This window comes from Pezoporus occidentalis, unplaced genomic scaffold (assembly GCF_034315485.1).
Source record: "Pezoporus occidentalis ecotype Australia unplaced genomic scaffold, CSIRO_AGI_Poc_V1 ctg31, whole genome shotgun sequence".
In the NCBI taxonomy this organism is placed as follows: domain Eukaryota; kingdom Metazoa; phylum Chordata; class Aves; order Psittaciformes; family Psittacidae; genus Pezoporus; species Pezoporus occidentalis.
In genome coordinates this window covers 6,090,368-6,111,974 of record NW_026915052.1, presented here as the reverse complement: position 1 = coordinate 6,111,974, position 21,607 = coordinate 6,090,368, and the positions used below count along the sequence as shown (strand labels likewise).

Sequence of the window (21,607 nt, the reverse complement as noted above, 5' to 3'; positions counted from 1 at the left end):
TCACTGCTTGTCAGGCCTCCTTAACTATTTTGAGATCAAAAGCTTCCCACTCTTTAACCTGCTGCTGTGTAGTAAACACAGGATATGCAGAGAGGCCTATTGCAGAAAATTCACCAGCAATAATCGCATCTTTGATTAACCCGCGCCAACAGTGCGCAGGATTTGTGCCCCCCGATACCTCTCCCACCCCCTCCCCCTGTTTGCCTTCTTTAAGGAAGGGGTTTTGCAGAGGGTAAGGTGGAGGCACCAATGGAGATGTCTCAATCTGAGTCTCGAGGGCTTCAAGCTTTTTCATCAATTGCTGCAGCTGAGTGTCTCCAAGGCCAGTGAGTAGTTGCTGATGAGCTGAGCAGACCAACCCGGGAGACGAAGAGTCAGAGTCTGGAAGCAGAGGATATAAATCTGGCTCGGATTCAGGGGACTCGGAGTCTGATCCTGGGTCGAACTCAGGGTCTCCGTTGCTCGCAGCTATGTCTTTCTTGTCAGGTGTCTCTCGTTCAGTATGTGGCCATCTGCGGACCTGGCTCTTGCTTTCATCGGCTCGGGGCGTTGATTTTTTCGGCGCCGTTCCAGGTACCACAGGAGGTGCAAAAGTCATAGCCGCAGCACTATGATGGGGGTTAGGGGAGACAGCCCCTTCTGGAGCTGTGGTGGCAAATACAGAAGCTACCGCCGCCCTTTCCAATTTCATCTCTTTCAAAGTCTCAAACACCAATCTCCAAAGTGTAGAGTGTTTCTGTGCATCTTTGGTCCCTTTACTAACCTCGTGATCACGGGACCACTTTAACGGCCTCTATAAGGCGGCACTATCATATTGCAGTCCTCTCTTAGAGACAATGCGTTGGAGGAGCTTCACCACTGCCTGTTCCTCTCTGGATAGCAAGTGCCCCATCTCCTCCCCAGCTGCTCACCTGATCAGGGCAAGATTCCCCAAGTTTTGCAGACGTCTGACTTCCCAGTGCCAGGGCAGCGCTGAATTTCGGCCGGCTCTCTGCCCCCTCCTTTTCGTCGGACCTTCAAACTCGTCTTCATCGAGTTACTGATCGGAGGGTCCCTGTTCGGGCGCCATTTGTAAGCGGCGAGGAGACGCAAGACACGCCAACCTAATATGGGTGATAAGCAAACTTCTACTTTATTTGTGGCGCAGTTCACTTATATGGGCGTGGTATTTAGCCACGCCTCCTAGGCACAACAGTATTGGTCAGTTCTACACAGCTTCCTTCACATTCTCCTCCCACATCCGGTTTCCGGTTACCTGTGAGGCCTACCCCTTGCTTTGCTCGCACAAGGCCTCTAAGGATCCATGGCCTTGCTCTTAGAGCCATTCTGCAACACCTGGGGATAGTAAACTGTTGCTTGATTTTGTAAGAAAGAGTCCTACTATAGTAATTTACGAGAGGTAACAGTTTACTAAAGGCTTTCACAGCACTCTGTCGCTTCCTACCCATCATGGTGATGGTGAGCGAGACCTTTTAAGATTGCAGTTTTCCTCTTAACAGCAGGGGGGGTTTCTGGTGACATTTTGGCAAACCTCGATCTGCAGCCCCTCTAGCAAGGACAGGCAGAGCAATTGCCTGCCAATGTTTGGCCAAGCATGTGAAGCCACCATAATGCCTCATACACCCGTGGCTTTGCTTGATCAACAGCTGGTGACAATTAAGAAACTTCTCTCCTGGTCCAGACCCAGATGAGATGACCAGGTCTATCTCTCTACATTCACACTGACCAAGAGTTGGCAGTGTTGTTTGTTGCTTTAAAATGTCATCCCAATGGGAAGCAAGTGTTCAGGTATCACTGCAGGAAGTAATCTAATTCTCTTGGATTTTATGAGTAGCCGGATATTAACAACAGGAAGATTTTGAAATTAGGTTGGTTACCTACTCATTCTTTTGTTTAAAACATCTGCTTTTAAAAGTTTCACTTCTGTTAGAACCTGTAGGATAGGCTCAAAGGGTATGGCCCACTGGATGGTAAAAAAGCAATAACAGAAGCTACACAGGACCATCCAAGTCCTGAGAACGGAGCACCTCGTATTTGCCTTACCGAAGTTCCAGACAACTAAAATATCACTGAAGTTACACCACAATAAAACAAGAGAAACAGCAGTGAACCAGCCCAAGAATTCTCCCAGATAATTCTTTCCTTTTTCTCTTCCAGTAGCAGAATTATTGGCAGCCACCAGGGATCTTTGCTGTAGTTATCTTTGAAGTGCTAAGCACAGAAGAGCAAATGCTGTAGCAATTCTGTTAAGTCATTCTACTGGATCGCAGGGCTTGTGGGTGGGATTCTCCCAAGTGAAAAATACGGTAATGCCACAAGACTAAGTCTTTGCTATCTCTTGGAATTTTAGTAACAGCTAGAGAATTTTCTGCTGGCACCTGAATCTTTACTAGCAATAAGCAAATTAAACAACCAAGCCTCAGTTCTGCAGCTTTTCTCCTCATATGATGCTTACTAAAACACATGTGGTGAGCAGATTCACAAGTGGATTCTAGCATTTTCAGGCAAAAATGCTTAAATTCAGGTTCAGAAATCCATATGTAAATTTTTTAACAAGGTCATGGTCATTTTCCAATTTTGTTGAGATATTAAATATTGTAAATGCTGAAGATTTTGGAAGGAAAACCCACCAACAACCAAAAAACCCAAACCAAAACCCCAACAACAGAACAAGCCAATCTGATTTATGCAGGTCTTTAATCTGAATTGGGGTCTGCCTTAAGATCATTTTCTAGAATTGTCCATTGTAGGCATCAGGACTAGCTCTGTGAAGGCTAAAAGAGGCATGATCTGGCAGTCCTGATGTTTTCTCAGATGATCCTAGTTCTCTGGAGCTAAAATACAACCAGGAGAGCCGATTAAGATGATGTATGTATAGCTAATGAAGATGTCTTCTATTCTGTCGAGTTTGGAAACTTATCCCACAGACTGATGTGGGGTATCCCCACTGGAAGCACACTATATCCGTTCATCTTAACAAAGTGGTCCATCGCTGATGACGTGGCATAACTTATTTTAAACCCTGCCTGTACTAAATAATTTAATCTTCAGAAAAGTCAAGGAAGAAAATAAACGTAGATTGGAAAAGTATGAAGAAAGACTAGCAAAATCACAGCCATTCTAACTTGGCAAGCAAGAGCTTGGCAGCTTGTGTAAGTTACAGTGATTGCATAGATGCGTAAGTTGTGCCAGCTTGTCTGCACACACAGCATATAATATCCACATCCAGAAACGTTGTGTTCCAGCCCAAGGATTCTTCATTTAAAGTAGACAATGACTGAGTTGCGCAGTTCTGCTTGTGGCTGTCTTCTCTAGTGTTTGAGCATATTTTTAAGCCACATGATCTGTTTAGGAGAGCCAAAACTATATGTATTAATGACAGTTGCACAACTGGGTGTGAGAGAGCTAGACAGCCTGATGGCTTGAAAAAATTGAAGCATGGAGGCAGTAAAGAGACATAGTTATCAGGACAAGGACTTATGCTTGTATTAGAATAGCCTGTGCATCAGGGAATGTGTAATTCTGCCACAGTGTCCTCTACTGGCTAAGCCCGAATATCTGAAAATGATGATGCATTCATGCTGCTTTCATTATTCTGTGCCCAATTTAATACGTGTCAAGAGAATCATGCTCTCGACAGTCAATCACCTTAACCTCATCTCTGTCTGCCCTTAATACTTTTAAAAACCAAGAAAGCAAAATCTTTATGGACTATAACGTCTTCATGATGTTTACTCTCCAGGTCATAAGACCTCTGTCAGAATCAAGGAAGAGTTTCAAGATGGGAAATTTAAATAAATTTAACGGCAATTAATGAATTTCTAATTACTGCCTCTGAAACTAAAAAACAAACAAAAAAAATATGTAAGGAAAAACACCACAGCTCCTGTACATCTCTGCTCATGTACATCTCTGCTCTTTCTGGTCTCCAATAACCTCACTGTGGGCTACACTCAGTTTCTCTGGGGACATGAGGGCTGGTGCAGGAGATTGGGGTCAGCAGATGGTGGCTGCTTTTCTTTTTCCACTCCTTGCTTTGAGTTCAGTTGACCCAGGTTAGGTTCCTCTAGCATCTGCTGACCCACAAGAGTCAAGCCTTCTCCTCTCTGCCTTTGCTTGGTCAGCTTTTCTTCCTCTAGCCCCTACTCAGGATCATATTTTGCTTCATCATTTCTCCTGCTCTGCCATCTCTTCTTTCTCCTCCTGCTCTGGTGTGGTCTTCTCTGTCTTTCTCTTCTTCTTCTACTGCTTCTTCTCGGCCTTTACCACTCTTTCTTAAACATGTTCACAGTGCGGTCTGTGGCCTCCTCCCACAGAGACCACCCCACAGCCACACCCTGTCAAAACCCTGCCAATTCTGCCCCATAAACACCTCAATCCCCAATTGGTAACAAAAAAAAAAAAAAAACACAAACGAAAAATCTGTCCAACTTCTAGTTCTACATTTTTCTGGGGATTTTCTCCTTCACAAAAGTCTTTACATGTCTGAATATGACCATTTCTGGTATCTTTGGAAAGATCAGCCTGATGAGATCTGAGACCCTGGAACAAGTTGCCCAGGGAAGCTGTGGATTCTCCATCCCTGGAAGTGTTCAAGGCAAGGTTGGACAGGGCTTTAAGCAACTTGGTCTAGTGAGAGGTGGCGGGGTTTAGAACTAGGTGGCCTTTAAGGTCCCTTCCAACCCAACCCATTCTATGATTCTGTGAATCTAAATGAAAGCATGCCTTTCTACAGCTAGCCCATGCACATCCCCTGGGTGTGCTGCCCCAGAGAGCTTCAGCTTGCAGGCTGACTGCTCTGTGCTCTGTATGGCTCCTGCAGACATCAATAACCAGTATGCTGCTTTCAGGTTCTGGACAACAGCTGAGACCAGCTGAGCCTCTAGGAGATGGTGATGCGGATGCAGAGGATGAAGATTCTGTGAGTTTTATACAGTTAGGTGTATGGGGGGGGGGGGATTTGGCAGTTACTTTGGGGGGGTTGTGGCAGTTACTTTGCTAAAACGGGATCTTAAATATTTTGTTTATAGCTGGGTCTTGCTGGTGATTTCTCTCCCCATCAAAAATGCTTTATTTTTGCTTGGAATACTTCTGCCAGCTCAAAAGCCAGAATGATGCTCCAATGTAAAGTGATCTGCGCTTTGCCATGATTCACCAGCATACGTTTAATACCAAGACTTAACAAACTATTACATGCAATTACATTACTGTTGACTACAGTAACTTTTCTTTAAAGCTTTGGCTGGTTTGGGTTCCCTGTCATTTGACTTCAGAAGGAAGCATGTCAAGTGCTTGTCAGCAGAAATTTCTGACGGGACTCTTCCGACATTTGTGTAGTTTTAGAGGGCAGTAGAGTTTGAAGCTGCAGGATGGGAAAGTTAGGTGTACAAATAAAGCAGAGGAGAGAATTTTTATTGCCTTTTAAAATTTTTACTAGTTGGTCTGTCGGTATTTTCAGTCTGTTCAGCCCACAGATGCATACAATACAGAATGAAAACCAAAATCAGCACACCATTGTTTTTGTTTCCCAGAAGTCTCTGTGTTCTTGGGTAACATCATTAAATGAGAGACGTATTTGTTCTTAACCTAAGAAAAGAGTTACTGGTTATTCTACATTCATCATTATTGAGAGATTTGTACAAAGAAGGAGACTATGCCTAAATAAAAACCTCTCCTAAAAAAATTTGTCACTGTTTAATAGTTTACGTTCCATTCCCTCCACTCATTTCTTTTGCACAGGTTAATGAAGTGGCAGTAGAAGACATCCGTCCAAGGCCACAAGGATCCTCTCCAGTTTATGAATATCCCATAGAAGAAGAATATTTAAAGGCAAGACAAATAAATGAAAAAAATATATGTTCACAAAGATCAAAGCATAGAAATATGCTACATGAGTTACATACAGAAAAGCTCCCAAATGTATTAATATAATTGGCCTCTGGCATTCATTCATGCAAATTTTGGTACAATGCGTGGAGGTCTTAGCATCTAATTTACTACTGGGAATAATATAGTTAAATAATTCATGTTGTATGTTGCACTTGTAGATGCCAGTTTTGCTTTGTTGCCAGTAAAGTCAGCCTGAGTTCTTAGTGTAAACCAGGAATTTTAACTGATTTTTGGACTTTTGTTCTACTTTACAACAGCATGACTTCTGAATGCTAAATAATTGCAAATTGGTTTTCAGCTTCAAGAAGAAAAAAAGAAGTATTCTACAGATAAATCAAAACAGAGTCATCCAGAGGTTGGTATAATAGCACTCTGTAGTTTTAGGCATGTGGCTTGCAAAATATTAAGGTCTATTACAACACACAGATGTGGATGGGTGGACAGAGGGAAAGACAAATGGGGAGAGAATCACTTTAGACTTGTTTTGACCAGGAACTTCACAAATTGCCTAGTTGTGGAACAGACGTGAACACTTGTCCTATTGCGATATTTTCATAATCCTTTTTAGTATTATTTGGCCTTCTCTGGTTTGAGTATAGTACAGAATTAGCTCTTAGTCTGACTTTTCTGGCCCATTTATTCTAATTCAGGTTTAACATATTCACAGAAAATACAATCTTTCAGCCCTAAAAGATTCTATATGTATCACATTTTAAAATTGTAATTTATTTTCCTTATACCCCTGATCTAGCATAACCCTAACACGTGTTTAGCTCTAATGTAGAAGAGAATCAAACCTTCAATGAACAAGTACATTCTCTATTTTAGATAATCTTTATTGAGCTACTAAAAATATACTTAGGAGATTCATTTTTTATACTAACATAGAACACTGATACAAATGAATAAAAATTATAAATTCACATCTTTTTCTGTATCTAGGAGACAATGGAAGTGACCCTGAAAACAGAAGTGGAAGCTGGTGCTAGTGGTTTTAGTGTGATAGGTGGAGAAAATGAAGGAATATTTATTAAAAAAGTACTGAAAGAGTCTCCTGCTTCAAAAATATTTAGCCTGAGAGAAGGTACAGTCTGATTTTCTGGTTTTTTTTTTTTGGTGTTTGTTTTTTGTTTTTGTTTTTTGTTTTAATATATTTTAAAATAATCAGGTATGTAGCTGTGTGTGCGTATAGATGCCTACCTGATATCCCATCTCTTTGGGTAATAGAAATAGTAGATCCTAAACCAACTAATGTTATGTGTGAGCTTAACCTTTCCATATTAATAATTTCAAAGATCAGTTTCTTAATAATGTGATTTTTTTTTTTTATACCATGAAAAAAAAACCCACCAAATTTTTACTGAGAGTGAAAAAGATACATAGAAATTAATATATACACAACTAAAATGAAAAAAACCAAACCCCAACAACCCAAATCATAACATTCATGAAGAACCTACCTTCAATTCTTTCACAAAATAATATGCCACAAAACTACAATAAATAATGATTTAAACAAAAACGAAAGTCCAAAGTCTAAATATTGAAAAATGTAATAAAAAACTGTTACTATCATGGTGTTCAGTCACTGGATCAAGATTTCTAGGAAGGTTGTAAGTTACCATCCTTGGGAATATTCAAAACCTGACTGCACACAGACCTAAGCAACTGGCTGTAGCTAACTGTTCCCTGAGCAGGGCAGCTGGACTAGATGATCTCCAGAGGTCCTTTTCAGAGGACTTAGCTATTCTGTGATTCTCTTATGTGAACATAATTTTATACTCTAAATAAATAGGATGTGATTTTTTTTGTGTGTGAATTAATTCAACAGAATTTGAAAAACTGCATAAAATGATGTTTGATTCCACTTGCAGGTGATCAGCTTCTAAGTGCTACGATATTTTTCGATAATATCAAGTATGAAGATGCACTCAAGATTCTCCAGTATTCCGAGCCATACAGAGTCCAATTCAGCCTCAAAAGAAAAATTGCTGGGAAAGAAGAGTTAGAACACACTCACTCTACAGCCCAGTACAAAAAGGAAAGAAGAAACCAGGTAGATAATTGATCAGTTTAAAAAAATTGGCTAACACTTTAGTAATGTAGAAATAGACCAGAAAATACACACTTAGATATAATGCTTAATAATAATACTTAGATATGTGCTTAAACTCACTAGCATGAATGTTCATGAGAAGAAAAAATTCCCACATAATATTTGCAGCTTTTTCAATATCCTAGGAAAGCTAGAGGTTTTCGATAAAGTCACAATCTTGTGCTAGGGCGGAAAAAACATTCTCTAGTGAGGAATCACTTTTTGTTGTTGTTAAATGTCCATTGATAGAACAGGCTGAGATAAGTTCTCTAATATTTATATTCAGTATTGTCCAAAATGTAAAATAACAGTAAATATTTTTCTCAAAAGCTCATAAATGATTTTTTTTTTTCTTAAAAGTGTGTTTAGCCACTGGTATCTGTTTAGGCATGATCTGCTCATAGGTTCCATCACACTCAAAATTATTTTTCTCTTCATATACATATAAATGTGATATATATATATTTGTACAGACATACATAAAGATACATCTAGAAACCTCTATTTACTGCAATGTTTTGCAAAGAACGTAACCTTCAGAAATCCATATATTACAGGCATATAATCCATTTTTAAAATGTAATTTCTGCCTGAATTATATACAACATTCTCATGTATTTTATATATATTTCACTTTTTTTATATAACAACCAGATACTGTGAATAAAAAGTACATCTATGTATTGTATAATATGTATTTTATTTCATGTCGAATCTATATTTAGTTTAGTTTTAATCTTCTGATTACTAATTATTCTTTCAGCAAAAAGAACTCAGTGACAGCATTCCTGAAGAAACACTGCATGTTTCAGGAAAAGACATTTCAGAAGAAGACAGGGAAACATTAATTGTAAGCCAAAGGGTAGGAAGAAGCAAGAGACCTAAAAAAGATAGATTGTCATGGCCAAAATTCCAGTCAATCAAAAGTAAAAAGATACTGGGGCACAGGAGATCTCATAGTACATCAGATGCATATGAGTCTGGTATACAGGATATTTCCCCTACAAGCACAGACACAGAGTCTCAATTTCAACAAGAAGTCCACATCAGAGAAAAAAAAGGAAGCCAAAAGAAACTGAAGTTCCCAAGCATTGGATTCAAAATGCAGAGATCCAAACCAGAACCTCAAGACAGGCCAAAAAAAGAAATAAAAACTACGCTGTTAAATGAAAGAGAGAAAATACATAAAGAAGATATCAGCCTGGAAAATCCTGAAATTGTAACTGTTGAATATACCACATTGCCTGCTTACAAAACTAAAACAGCAGAGGTACATGAAACTTTAACAAAAGACTTAAATGATATGCAAAATGGCATTCCATCTTATGCAAAAAAGTGCCCTGAAGTAGAAATAAGCATTAAAAAAGACAAGGACTCAACATCAAAATTTACCGTACCTGAAGTATCAGCTATAACAACACAGATATCAAAGCCCAGTTTAGAAACACCTGATCTGAAAGAAAGCCCAACTAAACAAGTACTAACAGCCTCCTCAAAATCCCGAAAAAAGAAACAGAAAGGAATAGCAGATAAAACAGAAGAAAAAATCGGAATTAACATAGACATGATGGGACACAGAGCACAAGAATCTATACAGGTAAAAGGTCTAGAAATAGCTGCTAGAGCAGAGTTACACACAACTGACACACTGGAAACAAATGAAAAACAAGCAGAAGACACACAAATATTGACAATTAAGCAACCAAAATTTGAGATTTCAATGACCAAATTAAAAGAAGCAGAGACTAAAAAGACCAAGCTGGGAAGTGATTTTCCACATTCAGTACCAGAAAGAACAGCTGATATGAGTTCAGAGGACAGCAGGAATTTGGGTATGAAAACTAACATGCCTGATGCAGAATCAGAACTTTCTACTTGGAAAATACAAATGCCGTCATTAAAAATTAAAAAAACACCAAAAACTGACAGGAAAATACCAAGAGAAGAAAGCACAACAGAACCAGCAGATACAAAGCTCCCAAGGCGGACATCAGCCTCCCATCTGTCGACGTCACCCTTCCAAAGGCCAGCGTTGAGCTGCAGGCGCCCGAGGCAGCCGTCAGCCTCGAAGGAGAAGCCAAAGCCCCAGAGAAGGAGGCCGTGAAGACCAAGGACGGCAAGTTCAAGATGCCCAAGTTCGGCATGCCGTCCTTCGGCTGGTCCAGCAGCAGAGAGGCCAAGGGCACCGTGGCCGCTGACGTGGACGTCAGCCTCAAGGAGCCCCACGTGACGGTGGCCTCGGGAAGCGCCGAGGTCGACGTGAGCCTGCCCGCGGCCGAGATCCAAGCGCCCGGTGTGGAGGTGACAGTCGAGACGGGCGCCGCAGGGGACGCTGAGAAAGGCCGATTTAAGATGCCCGACGTCAAGATGCCCAGCGTCAAGCTGCCCAAAGTCAAAGCTCCCCACGTGCAGGTCAGCCTGCCAAAGGGCGAGGCCTCGCTTCCCAAGGCTCAGGCCGAAGCCCCGGAGGGCGAAGCCGCCGTGCAGGGTCCTGACGCCGAAAGCGGCCTGGAGGTGGCTGCCGGCAAAGTTGAGAGCGGCGGCATGAAAATACACATGCCGAAAGTCAAGGTGCCCAGCGTCGTCTTCTCCAAGCCGACCGTCAAGGCTCCCAAACTGGACGCAGACGTCTCACTGGACAAAGTCGACGTCAGCCTCCCGGAGGCTGGCCTCAAGGCTGGCGACATCAGCGTCACGGCCGCCGACATCAAGCTGCCCTCCGTGGACGGCTCCGTTGAGCTCCAGGCGCCTGACATAGACCTGAAAGCCCCCTCTGCCGAAGGCTCCCTCGACGTGGCTGAGCTGGAAACCACAGGCCTGAAAGGAAAGTTAAAGATGCCCAAGTTCGACAAGCCCAAATTCGGAGTGTCGCCCCCCAAGGCGGAGGCGCTCGACGGCCAGGTCAGCCTGCCCACCGCACAGGTCGACCTCCCGTCCGCCACTGTGACGGCCGCAGGGGAGGGCACCGCGCTGGGCCTCAAAGCCGACGTCCCCAGCGGCAAAAGCGAAGGGGCCGGCTGGAAGCTGGAGAAGCCCTCCCTCAAAATGCCCAAAGCGGACATCAAAGCTCCCAAGGCGGACATCAGCCTCCCATCTGTCGACGTCACCCTTCCAAAGGCCAGCGTTGAGCTGCAGGCGCCCGAGGCAGCCGTCAGCCTCGAAGGAGAAGCCAAAGCCCCAGAGAAGGAGGCCGTGAAGACCAAGGACGGCAAGTTCAAGATGCCCAAGTTCGGCATGCCGTCCTTCGGCTGGTCCAGCAGCAGAGAGGCCAAGGGCACCGTGGCCGCTGACGTGGACGTCAGCCTCAAGGAGCCCCACGTGACGGTGGCCTCGGGAAGCGCCGAGGTCGACGTGAGCCTGCCCGCGGCCGAGATCCAAGCGCCCGGTGTGGAGGTGACAGTCGAGACGGGCGCCGCAGGGGACGCTGAGAAAGGCCGATTTAAGATGCCCGACGTCAAGATGCCCAGCGTCAAGCTGCCCAAAGTCAAAGCTCCCCACGTGCAGGTCAGCCTGCCAAAGGGCGAGGCCTCGCTTCCCAAGGCTCAGGCCGAAGCCCCGGAGGGCGAAGCCGCCGTGCAGGGTCCTGACGCCGAAAGCGGCCTGGAGGTGGCTGCCGGCAAAGTTGAGAGCGGCGGCATGAAAATACACATGCCGAAAGTCAAGGTGCCCAGCGTCGTCTTCTCCAAGCCGACCGTCAAGGCTCCCAAACTGGACGCAGACGTCTCACTGGACAAAGTCGACGTCAGCCTCCCGGAGGCTGGCCTCAAGGCTGGCGACATCAGCGTCACGGCCGCCGACATCAAGCTGCCCTCCGTGGAAGGCTCCGTTGAGCTCCAGGCGCCTGACATAGACCTGAAAGCCCCCTCTGCCGAAGGCTCCCTCGACGTGGCTGAGCTGGAAACCACAGGCCTGAAAGGAAAGTTAAAGATGCCCAAGTTCGACAAGCCCAAATTCGGAGTGTCGCCCCCCAAGGCGGAGGCGCTCGACGGCCAGGTCAGCCTGCCCACCGCACAGGTCGACCTCCCGTCCGCCACTGTGACGGCCGCAGGGGAGGGCACCGCGCTGGGCCTCAAAGCCGACGTCCCCAGCGGCAAAAGCGAAGGGGCCGGCTGGAAGCTGGAGAAGCCCTCCCTCAAAATGCCCAAAGCGGACATCAAAGCTCCCAAGGCGGACATCAGCCTCCCATCTGTCGACGTCACCCTTCCAAAGGCCAGCGTTGAGCTGCAGGCGCCCGAGGCAGCCGTCAGCCTCGAAGGAGAAGCCAAAGCCCCAGAGAAGGAGGCCGTGAAGACCAAGGACGGCAAGTTCAAGATGCCCAAGTTCGGCATGCCGTCCTTCGGCTGGTCCAGCAGCAGAGAGGCCAAGGGCACCGTGGCCGCTGACGTGGACGTCAGCCTCAAGGAGCCCCACGTGACGGTGGCCTCGGGAAGCGCCGAGGTCGACGTGAGCCTGCCCGCGGCCGAGATCCAAGCGCCCGGTGTGGAGGTGACAGTCGAGACGGGCGCCGCAGGGGACGCTGAGAAAGGCCGATTTAAGATGCCCGACGTCAAGATGCCCAGCGTCAAGCTGCCCAAAGTCAAAGCTCCCCACGTGCAGGTCAGCCTGCCAAAGGGCGAGGCCTCGCTTCCCAAGGCTCAGGCCGAAGCCCCGGAGGGCGAAGCCGCCGTGCAGGGTCCTGACGCCGAAAGCGGCCTGGAGGTGGCTGCCGGCAAAGTTGAGAGCGGCGGCATGAAAATACACATGCCGAAAGTCAAGGTGCCCAGCGTCGTCTTCTCCAAGCCGACCGTCAAGGCTCCCAAACTGGACGCAGACGTCTCACTGGACAAAGTCGACGTCAGCCTCCCGGAGGCTGGCCTCAAGGCTGGCGACATCAGCGTCACGGCCGCCGACATCAAGCTGCCCTCCGTGGAAGGCTCCGTTGAGCTCCAGGCGCCTGACATAGACCTGAAAGCCCCCTCTGCCGAAGGCTCCCTCGACGTGGCTGAGCTGGAAACCACAGGCCTGAAAGGAAAGTTAAAGATGCCCAAGTTCGACAAGCCCAAATTCGGAGTGTCGCCCCCCAAGGCGGAGGCGCTCGACGGCCAGGTCAGCCTGCCCACCGCACAGGTCGACCTCCCGTCCGCCACTGTGACGGCCGCAGGGGAGGGCACCGCGCTGGGCCTCAAAGCCGACGTCCCCAGCGGCAAAAGCGAAGGGGCCGGCTGGAAGCTGGAGAAGCCCTCCCTCAAAATGCCCAAAGCGGACATCAAAGCTCCCAAGGCGGACATCAGCCTCCCATCTGTCGACGTCACCCTTCCAAAGGCCAGCGTTGAGCTGCAGGCGCCCGAGGCAGCCGTCAGCCTCGAAGGAGAAGCCAAAGCCCCAGAGAAGGAGGCCGTGAAGACCAAGGACGGCAAGTTCAAGATGCCCAAGTTCGGCATGCCGTCCTTCGGCTGGTCCAGCAGCAGAGAGGCCAAGGGCACCGTGGCCGCTGACGTGGACGTCAGCCTCAAGGAGCCCCACGTGACGGTGGCCTCGGGAAGCGCCGAGGTCGACGTGAGCCTGCCCGCGGCCGAGATCCAAGCGCCCGGTGTGGAGGTGACAGTCGAGACGGGCGCCGCAGGGGACGCTGAGAAAGGCCGATTTAAGATGCCCGACGTCAAGATGCCCAGCGTCAAGCTGCCCAAAGTCAAAGCTCCCCACGTGCAGGTCAGCCTGCCAAAGGGCGAGGCCTCGCTTCCCAAGGCTCAGGCCGAAGCCCCGGAGGGCGAAGCCGCCGTGCAGGGTCCTGACGCCGAAAGCGGCCTGGAGGTGGCTGCCGGCAAAGTTGAGAGCGGCGGCATGAAAATACACATGCCGAAAGTCAAGGTGCCCAGCGTCGTCTTCTCCAAGCCGACCGTCAAGGCTCCCAAACTGGACGCAGACGTCTCACTGGACAAAGTCGACGTCAGCCTCCCGGAGGCTGGCCTCAAGGCTGGCGACATCAGCGTCACGGCCGCCGACATCAAGCTGCCCTCCGTGGAAGGCTCCGTTGAGCTCCAGGCGCCTGACATAGACCTGAAAGCCCCCTCTGCCGAAGGCTCCCTCGACGTGGCTGAGCTGGAAACCACAGGCCTGAAAGGAAAGTTAAAGATGCCCAAGTTCGACAAGCCCAAATTCGGAGTGTCGCCCCCCAAGGCGGAGGCGCTCGACGGCCAGGTCAGCCTGCCCACCGCACAGGTCGACCTCCCGTCCGCCACTGTGACGGCCGCAGGGGAGGGCACCGCGCTGGGCCTCAAAGCCGACGTCCCCAGCGGCAAAAGCGAAGGGGCCGGCTGGAAGCTGGAGAAGCCCTCCCTCAAAATGCCCAAAGCGGACATCAAAGCTCCCAAGGCGGACATCAGCCTCCCATCTGTCGACGTCACCCTTCCAAAGGCCAGCGTTGAGCTGCAGGCGCCCGAGGCAGCCGTCAGCCTCGAAGGAGAAGCCAAAGCCCCAGAGAAGGAGGCCGTGAAGACCAAGGACGGCAAGTTCAAGATGCCCAAGTTCGGCATGCCGTCCTTCGGCTGGTCCAGCAGCAGAGAGGCCAAGGGCACCGTGGCCGCTGACGTGGACGTCAGCCTCAAGGAGCCCCACGTGACGGTGGCCTCGGGAAGCGCCGAGGTCGACGTGAGCCTGCCCGCGGCCGAGATCCAAGCGCCCGGTGTGGAGGTGACAGTCGAGACGGGCGCCGCAGGGGACGCTGAGAAAGGCCGATTTAAGATGCCCGACGTCAAGATGCCCAGCGTCAAGCTGCCCAAAGTCAAAGCTCCCCACGTGCAGGTCAGCCTGCCAAAGGGCGAGGCCTCGCTTCCCAAGGCTCAGGCCGAAGCCCCGGAGGGCGAAGCCGCCGTGCAGGGTCCTGACGCCGAAAGCGGCCTGGAGGTGGCTGCCGGCAAAATTTCTCTTTATTATTCTGTAACAGAGCATACTCCTGCTGTTATTTCAGGTAGTGTTGGAGCTGATGTTCCTACTGTTAATAAGGGAGTTATTTGCTCTAAAAATACAATGTTACGAATTCCTGTCTTGGGTTTCTCCAAACTTGATATTGGTTCTTCCAAATATGAGCAGGATTCCCCATTACCAAAAGGTGATATTACTCTTACCAAATATCAAATGAATCTAGTAGAATCTGAGTCCAAAATGTCATCTCTTGCTGATGAGAATATTTCAGTAACAGATTTTGAATTTTTAAGTGAAAATGCTTCTTTGGAGCAAGGAACTCTGAAGCCAGGATGTAAACTACCATCTGCTGAAATACCTGTAGATGACACAGAGTTTACAGTTAAAATTCCTAAATTTCAAAGACCAAAATTTGGATTTTCTTTGTCCGTGGGAAAACCATCAGTAAGTGACATTGGTTCCAAAGTGGAATCTGAAATTTCCAGGGAAAGCACAACAGCTGATATGGCTGATATTGACAAACTAACTCAGATCTGTGATGCTGAGTTTGGCGGAAAGATGCACAAGCCTTCACCTGAAATTGTTCTAAATGCACCCAGGTTGGATGTCAGTCTCCCATCAATGGAAGTTGGCATGCCAAAACTAGAAGTGGAAATCGATGGCCCAGATTTAGAATGCAAGGCAGAACAGGAAGTATTTTCAGGAGAGATGGACACTGGGGAGAAAGAAAACAAAGTTAAAAAGTCAAAATTCAAACTCCCGTCGTTTAGTTGGTCACCAAAGAAAGAAGCTATTGCTCCTTCTGAAGTGGAAGGACATCTGCAAGAACCAGCTTTGTCTACTCTGTCTCAAGACACAGAATCTGAATTAATATTTCTTACCCCTGAGAATCAAAACCTTCATGCACAATTTGACACATCAATAGAAAAAGATGGTGGAAAGGGCAGAATCAAGAAGTCTCAGTTTACCATGCCAAAGATCTCATTCCCTAAAATTAAAGGTCAGAGAGTCCAGGTGTCTCTGCCTGTACTGGAAACTGACACTTGTGGTCCCAAACAAGAGAAAAAAGGTGTTTCAGTACAGGAATCTGAGAAAGGAAGTAGTGTAGAAGGGGCAGAACTGGACATAAAAATGACAAAAATTACAGTCCCAGCTTCAGAATTTTCCAAAGCAGAAATCAGAGCTCCCAAAATAGAGATGGGTATGCCTACAGGTGAGGTCATACTTCCTACATGTGAAGAAAATGACTTGACATTGAAATCTGCCGCTGCTAATGCCAGCCTCTCCCCCTCGGATATTAAGATGACAACTGAAGGCTCCCTTGAGGTGAAGAGTCTTGACACAAGTGTTGAAAGAACATCAAGTGAAATTGCTATGGGTGATGTAGAAATAAAAATGGAAGGTGCTGAAGGGAGAACAAAAATGTCTAAATTCCAAATGCCAAAATTTGGAATTACAGATTCTAAAGGGAAAGGGTCAGAAAAGGAGGTCAGAAAATCCAAATCAGAAGTCAAGGTTCCTCAACTAAAACCAATGGTAGAAATAGCTGACATTGCTATTGAAGCACCAAAATGGGAGGTGGAATGTGGTACAGGAACAGAAACTTACAGCCCTAAAGTCAAAATGACCAAAGCTGACAATAGGGCATCAGAGGCTGACATTTCTATTCCAAAACCAGACACTGGTATTGAGGATTCAGATGCAGTACTAAAAACTAAAGGGGAAAGAAGGCAAGATGGAGATGGAGAAGGAGGACATTTCAAAATGCCAAAATTCAAACTTCCATCCTTTAGTTGGTCACCAAAGAAAGAAACAAGTGTTAAACTGGATTCTGGAGTGAATTTGGAAGATCATAAACTTGCTGCAATGTCAAGCAAAATAGACACAGAAGTGAGAGAAACTGCAACTGATGACCAAGGTAGTGGGCCAGACCTTGATCTGGAAATATCTGCAGGAAAAACTGAACAGAAAAGTCCAAGTAAAAAGCCTCAATTTGTCATGCCTAAAATTTCACTCTCCAAGATCAAAGTTCCCAAACCTCATACTCGTTCACCAAAAGTTGAAGCTGACACTATTATTCTTGAAACAGAGAGAGGGGGTGATGATTCAATACAGACACCTGATATAGAAAGAAGCGATTTTGAGAGAACACAAGAAGGGACACAAATAAGCATAAAACCATCTGATGTTAAGATCTCCACTCTGGACTTTTCAAAAATAGAAACTGGAGCCTCCCAAACTGAAATGAGAGTCAGCTCAGCAAAGATCGATGCTGCTCTGCCTCCTTCAGAGGGGAGTTTTCAACAACTTGTCTTAAAATCAAGTTCTACCAATGAAGATACCATTCAGAAAACAGGTATTAAGTTCCCTAAAGGAGAAACTCCAATAGAACCGAGGAGCCCTGAAATAATAACAGAAAAGTCATTAGTTGTGGATGGAAGAAAGATTAATTTGGAAGGTGCTGAAGGGAAGATTAAAATGCCCAAATTTCAGAAGCCAAAATTTGGAATTTCCCTAACAAAAGGGAAAGGCCCAGAGACAGAAATCAACTCTCCAAAAACAGAAGCTGAGGTACCCCAGCTAAAAATGACAAAGGAAACTGCTGACATTGATGCGGGAGTTCCAGTATCAGAACTTACATCTAATATGTCAGATCCTGGAGTAGGTGTTTGTCAAATTCTGACAGCTGGCATCAAAGCACCAAAGGTAGATGTAAGCCTCCAGTCAGTGTCTAAACCAATGACAGAGGGAGCTGTTGAGAGCCTTGAGGAGAAATATATCAAATTAAAAGAAGAATATGATATAAAAGCTGAAGAAGGTCAGACTGAAGAACATCAGGGATGGTTTAAAATGCCGAAATTCAAAATACCTGCATTTGGCAGGACATCCTTAAAGGAAAAAAAAGGTGATGCTTATATCGAAAGATGTATGGAAGAAGCTCAGGCAGTCATTCCCTCTGCTGAAGTACAAACTGAAATGAGTATTCCTGAAAATCCATTCTCATTACCACATGCAGTCACTGAAATGACTATTGGAAAAGAAGGGATTCCAAAATTAGGAGATTCTGTGAAGAGTTCTGATGTTAGCTTGGCAAAGATGGAAGGAGATATTTTGTTGTCCACAGAAAGAGTAGACAGCACAGTGAATATTCCAAAAACTGAAACTTATGCAGATATAGTTAAGCACAGTGCTGAAGAACAAAAAAAGTATACTTCAGAACTCACGGTATCTCCAGCAGAATTTGATAAAGATAACAGTTTAACAGATAGGTTTTCTACATGTACTCTGACTCTTCAAGAGCATAAAATCAAATCACAGGATATAGAAGTCCCAAAGGCAGAAAGTTCCTCTAAGTTAGAGACTTCAGGAACAGGATGTATACCATCATCAGCTGAAAACACTCTGGATGCAATGCAGGAGAAAATAGATGTTAGTCTTCCAAAGGAAGAGCTAGATATTCAAAATCAAGAGGCAGTAATTAAACGAGGAAAGATAAAGGGTGAGATGAAAATTACAGGAAAAGACAGTGAAGGAAGCCAATTGAAAAGGCCTGTGAGTGAGTGGTCTACAGCAAAGGGATCAGAAGATGGTGCTTATGTTACAGCTAAGCTGGAAGATCTAATGGTAGAAGTTCCAGTAGTGAAGATGGACGTTAAATTTGCTAAAGTAGATCCTGAAATGAAATTTCAAGTGGAAAGTGTTGAAAAGGACGTGTCTGCAGGAGGGCAAGTGCAAGTAGAAAATAGAGCGGAAACAAGTAAAATTAAAACATACAAGTTTAAGATTCCAAAGTTTGGAGTGTTGCATTCAGAAGTCGAGGGTTTTGAAGATGATATCAATTTGCCAAAGTCAGAAGCTGATTCAGTATCTAAAGCTGAAATAGGCCCAGCAGAGATGCAGTTTCAAAAATTAGAAAAATCTATTGGCCTGAAACGTCCATCTCTAGAGCATATGGAAGCATCTGCCAGAATAACAGTAGACAAATCACAAGATGACCCAGAAGTAAATACAAAAATTCCCAAGCTAAAAATACCAAGGTTTACTTTCAAAGCTCTTCCAATTGAAGCTGATGTTTCAGTGTCAAAAGTGGTAACAGATCCAAAGGGATCTAGTACTGACATTGAAGTAGTGCAACTGCAAGAAAGCTCTGATATCCCCAGAGAAATACCAGTGGCTCTAGAGGGTAGTGTTCTAAAAGCAAAAAGCAAAATTCTAACACTAACTGAACCTGACATTAAAACAGCACAGATGACTACTACCATAGGGTCCTCCCTTCCAAACACAGGGCAAGATGTTCACTGGTCATATGTAGAGGGCCAAGAAGCAAGTGAGAAAGTAGAACCTGAACATGTTGCTATTGAAAGATGTGAGATTTATACTACTGAAATAGTGAAAGAATCAGAGATTCTCTCATCAGAAGTCAAAACTCCTGCTTTGGGATTCTCATTGCTCAAGGTGAAGTTGCCTGAATCACATAGCAACTTAGAAGTGCTAGTCCAGCAGCCATCTCCAACAGAGGGTGTGTCAGTGAACACATCTAAATATGCTGATGAAAGTTTTGGAGGAGCAGCACGGAGGACTGACAGTGCTGAGCTTAAACTATCTGACAATCTACACAGTGAGATTGAAGAATCTATTGGAGAAATAAGTTTGCCAAAGTTAAAAACATCTGCTGTTGAAGTAAAGCCTTCCAGTAAACTTGAAGAGAGTCTTCCTGGTCAATCACTGCAGGGAATAACTGCAGATCCTCTCTCTAAAGATGAGGATGTAGATGAAGCACTAGAAGGTGAAGAAAAAGACATAACCAATGGAAAAGAAAAGACTGATAGTAAAAGATCTCCTGGAAGATTCAAATTTTGGCTTCCAAGTATTGGCTTTTCATCTTCTGGTGATGAAACTAGCACAGATTCAAAAACAGAAGTAAAAAAGTTAGTTCCAGAAGAAGTGAAACCTGCTGACACATCAGGTCATGATTCTTCTAAGCAAACTGAAAAAACTGGATGGTTTAGATTTCCCAAGCTTGGTTTCACATCTCCTTCCAAAAAGGCTAAAACTGTTGACAAAGAAGAGATGGGTCATGGAGAGGGAAGAATCTCAGATGAAGATAGCCCATCAGATAAACCTGATGTATTTTTTGATGCACAAGAAAGCTTATCACCTAAAGATACAACAGAGGATGAAACAGTTGAAGCTGATGTGCTCTCATCTAATGTTCCAGTTTCTGGAACTATCGTGACATCTTCAGCAAGAACTGAACTAATCTTGTTGGAAGAAGAAAAAGATAGTCAATCTAATATTCCTGGAGATAAAACCAAATGAAAATTATCTTTTCTCAATTCTCAATGAAAATAAAATAATCTACATGTACAGACAAGAATGTTTTCTTAATTTTTTAGTAACTGAAAATTAAGCAAAACCTAAAACTTATTCATGATTATGTTTAGATTATAGATTACTTCCAAAATGGAATATAACCTAGTACTATGAGAAGTACACTTACGTGTTTAGATTTTGGACCTTTCTGACCTACTTTTTCTTTCTTATTAAAATATTTTTCTTTATTTCAGCTAAGGTAATATATATATCCCATGAACATTTTAAAATGCAAAATGAAAACAAAATACTAGTGTAGAGAGACTAACTCTTTACCTCTTCCTCTCTTCTCATTTTTTCATTATTGTGGTGGGTCATATTTAGCCTTAAAAGAATTTTAAAAGAAAACCAGAATAAATTCAAGACCAAAAATCATGTAACTAACTCACATTTTTAAGATACCAAAAACAAACCCAAACAACATTCTGACAAAGAATAATTATTGAAATGTGAATAAATAAATTTTTATGTATATATTTACTGAATACTTAAATACACAGAATGATCTGCCACAGTGGTGGAATTGCTTCAAAGATTTTTCTGGGACAGGAGATGTATATAATAATTTGCTTCTCTGTTTATATTAGTGCTTCTCTCAAGTTCACAACAAAAAACAAAGTGCATATGTGACAGCCTTCATGTGTATCATTAAAACACTGTATTCTTAATTCACAATAAACTCACCATATGAATAATAACTCGAGTATTGTGAGTTATTGATAGTGCTGTTAGCATTTTCTGAACCTGAAAACCCCAGCTTAAATTTGCAAAAGATTTGAGTATACCCAACTATCTGCTGAAGTGGCTACTTAATGACAGCACAGATTCTAAATAATGTAATGAAGTAATGAAGACTTTTCACACATTATCACAGTATCACAGTATGCTAGAGATTGGAAGGGACCTCGAAAGATCATCTAGTCCAATCCCCCTGCCGGAGCAGGAACACCTAGATAATGTTACACAGGAATGTGTCCAGGCAGGTTTTGAATGTCTCCAGGGAAGGAGACTCCACAACCTCCCTGGGCAGCCTGTTCCAGTGTTCCGTCACCCTCACTGAGAAGAAGTTTCTTCTCAAGTTTAAGTGGAACCTCTTGTGTTCCAGTTTGCACCCATTACCCCTTGTCCTATCATTGTTTGCCACTGAGTAGAGCCTGGCTCCATCCTCGTGACACTCCCCCTTTATATCTTTATAGACACTTATAAGGTCACCCCTCAGTCTCCTCTTCTCCAAACTATAGAGACCCAGCTCCCTCAGTCTTTCCTCATAAGGGAGATGCTCCACTCCCTTAATCATCTTCGTTGCCCTGCGCTGGACTCTCTCCAGCAGCTCCCTGTCCTTCTTGAACT

The 21,607-nt window shown here is 44.9% G+C and overlaps 1 protein-coding gene across 1 annotated transcript; it reads left to right on the top strand.

Annotated features, from left to right (window-relative positions):
* The first annotated feature begins 6,118 nt into the window (after positions 1–6,118).
* AHNAK2 (AHNAK nucleoprotein 2) lies at positions 6,119–20,955 on the top strand. Its single transcript, XM_062627861.1, has 5 exons — positions 6,119–6,244; positions 6,832–6,973; positions 7,764–7,945; positions 8,748–9,581; positions 9,914–20,955. The coding sequence occupies exons 2-5, from the start codon at positions 6,838–6,840 to the stop codon at positions 20,201–20,203; spliced, it is 11,442 nt and encodes a 3,813-aa protein (XP_062483845.1). The 5' UTR covers positions 6,119–6,244; positions 6,832–6,837; the 3' UTR covers positions 20,204–20,955.
* Positions 20,956–21,607: the final 652 nt, after the last annotated feature.

What these genes read in the sequence shown, in the direction of transcription:
- AHNAK2 (XM_062627861.1), top strand. Translation starts at nt 6,838, where the DNA reads ATGGAAGTGACCCTGAAAACAGAAGTGGAAGCTGGTGCTAGTGGTTTT. An exon ending in AAAAGGAAAGAAGAAACCAG is followed by an intron (nt 7,946 to 8,747) that starts GTAGATAATTGA and finishes TTATTCTTTCAG; the next exon opens with CAAAAAGAACTCAGTGACAG. An exon ending in GAGCACAAGAATCTATACAG is followed by an intron (nt 9,582 to 9,913) that starts GTAAAAGGTCTA and finishes AAAAACTGACAG; the next exon opens with GAAAATACCAAGAGAAGAAA.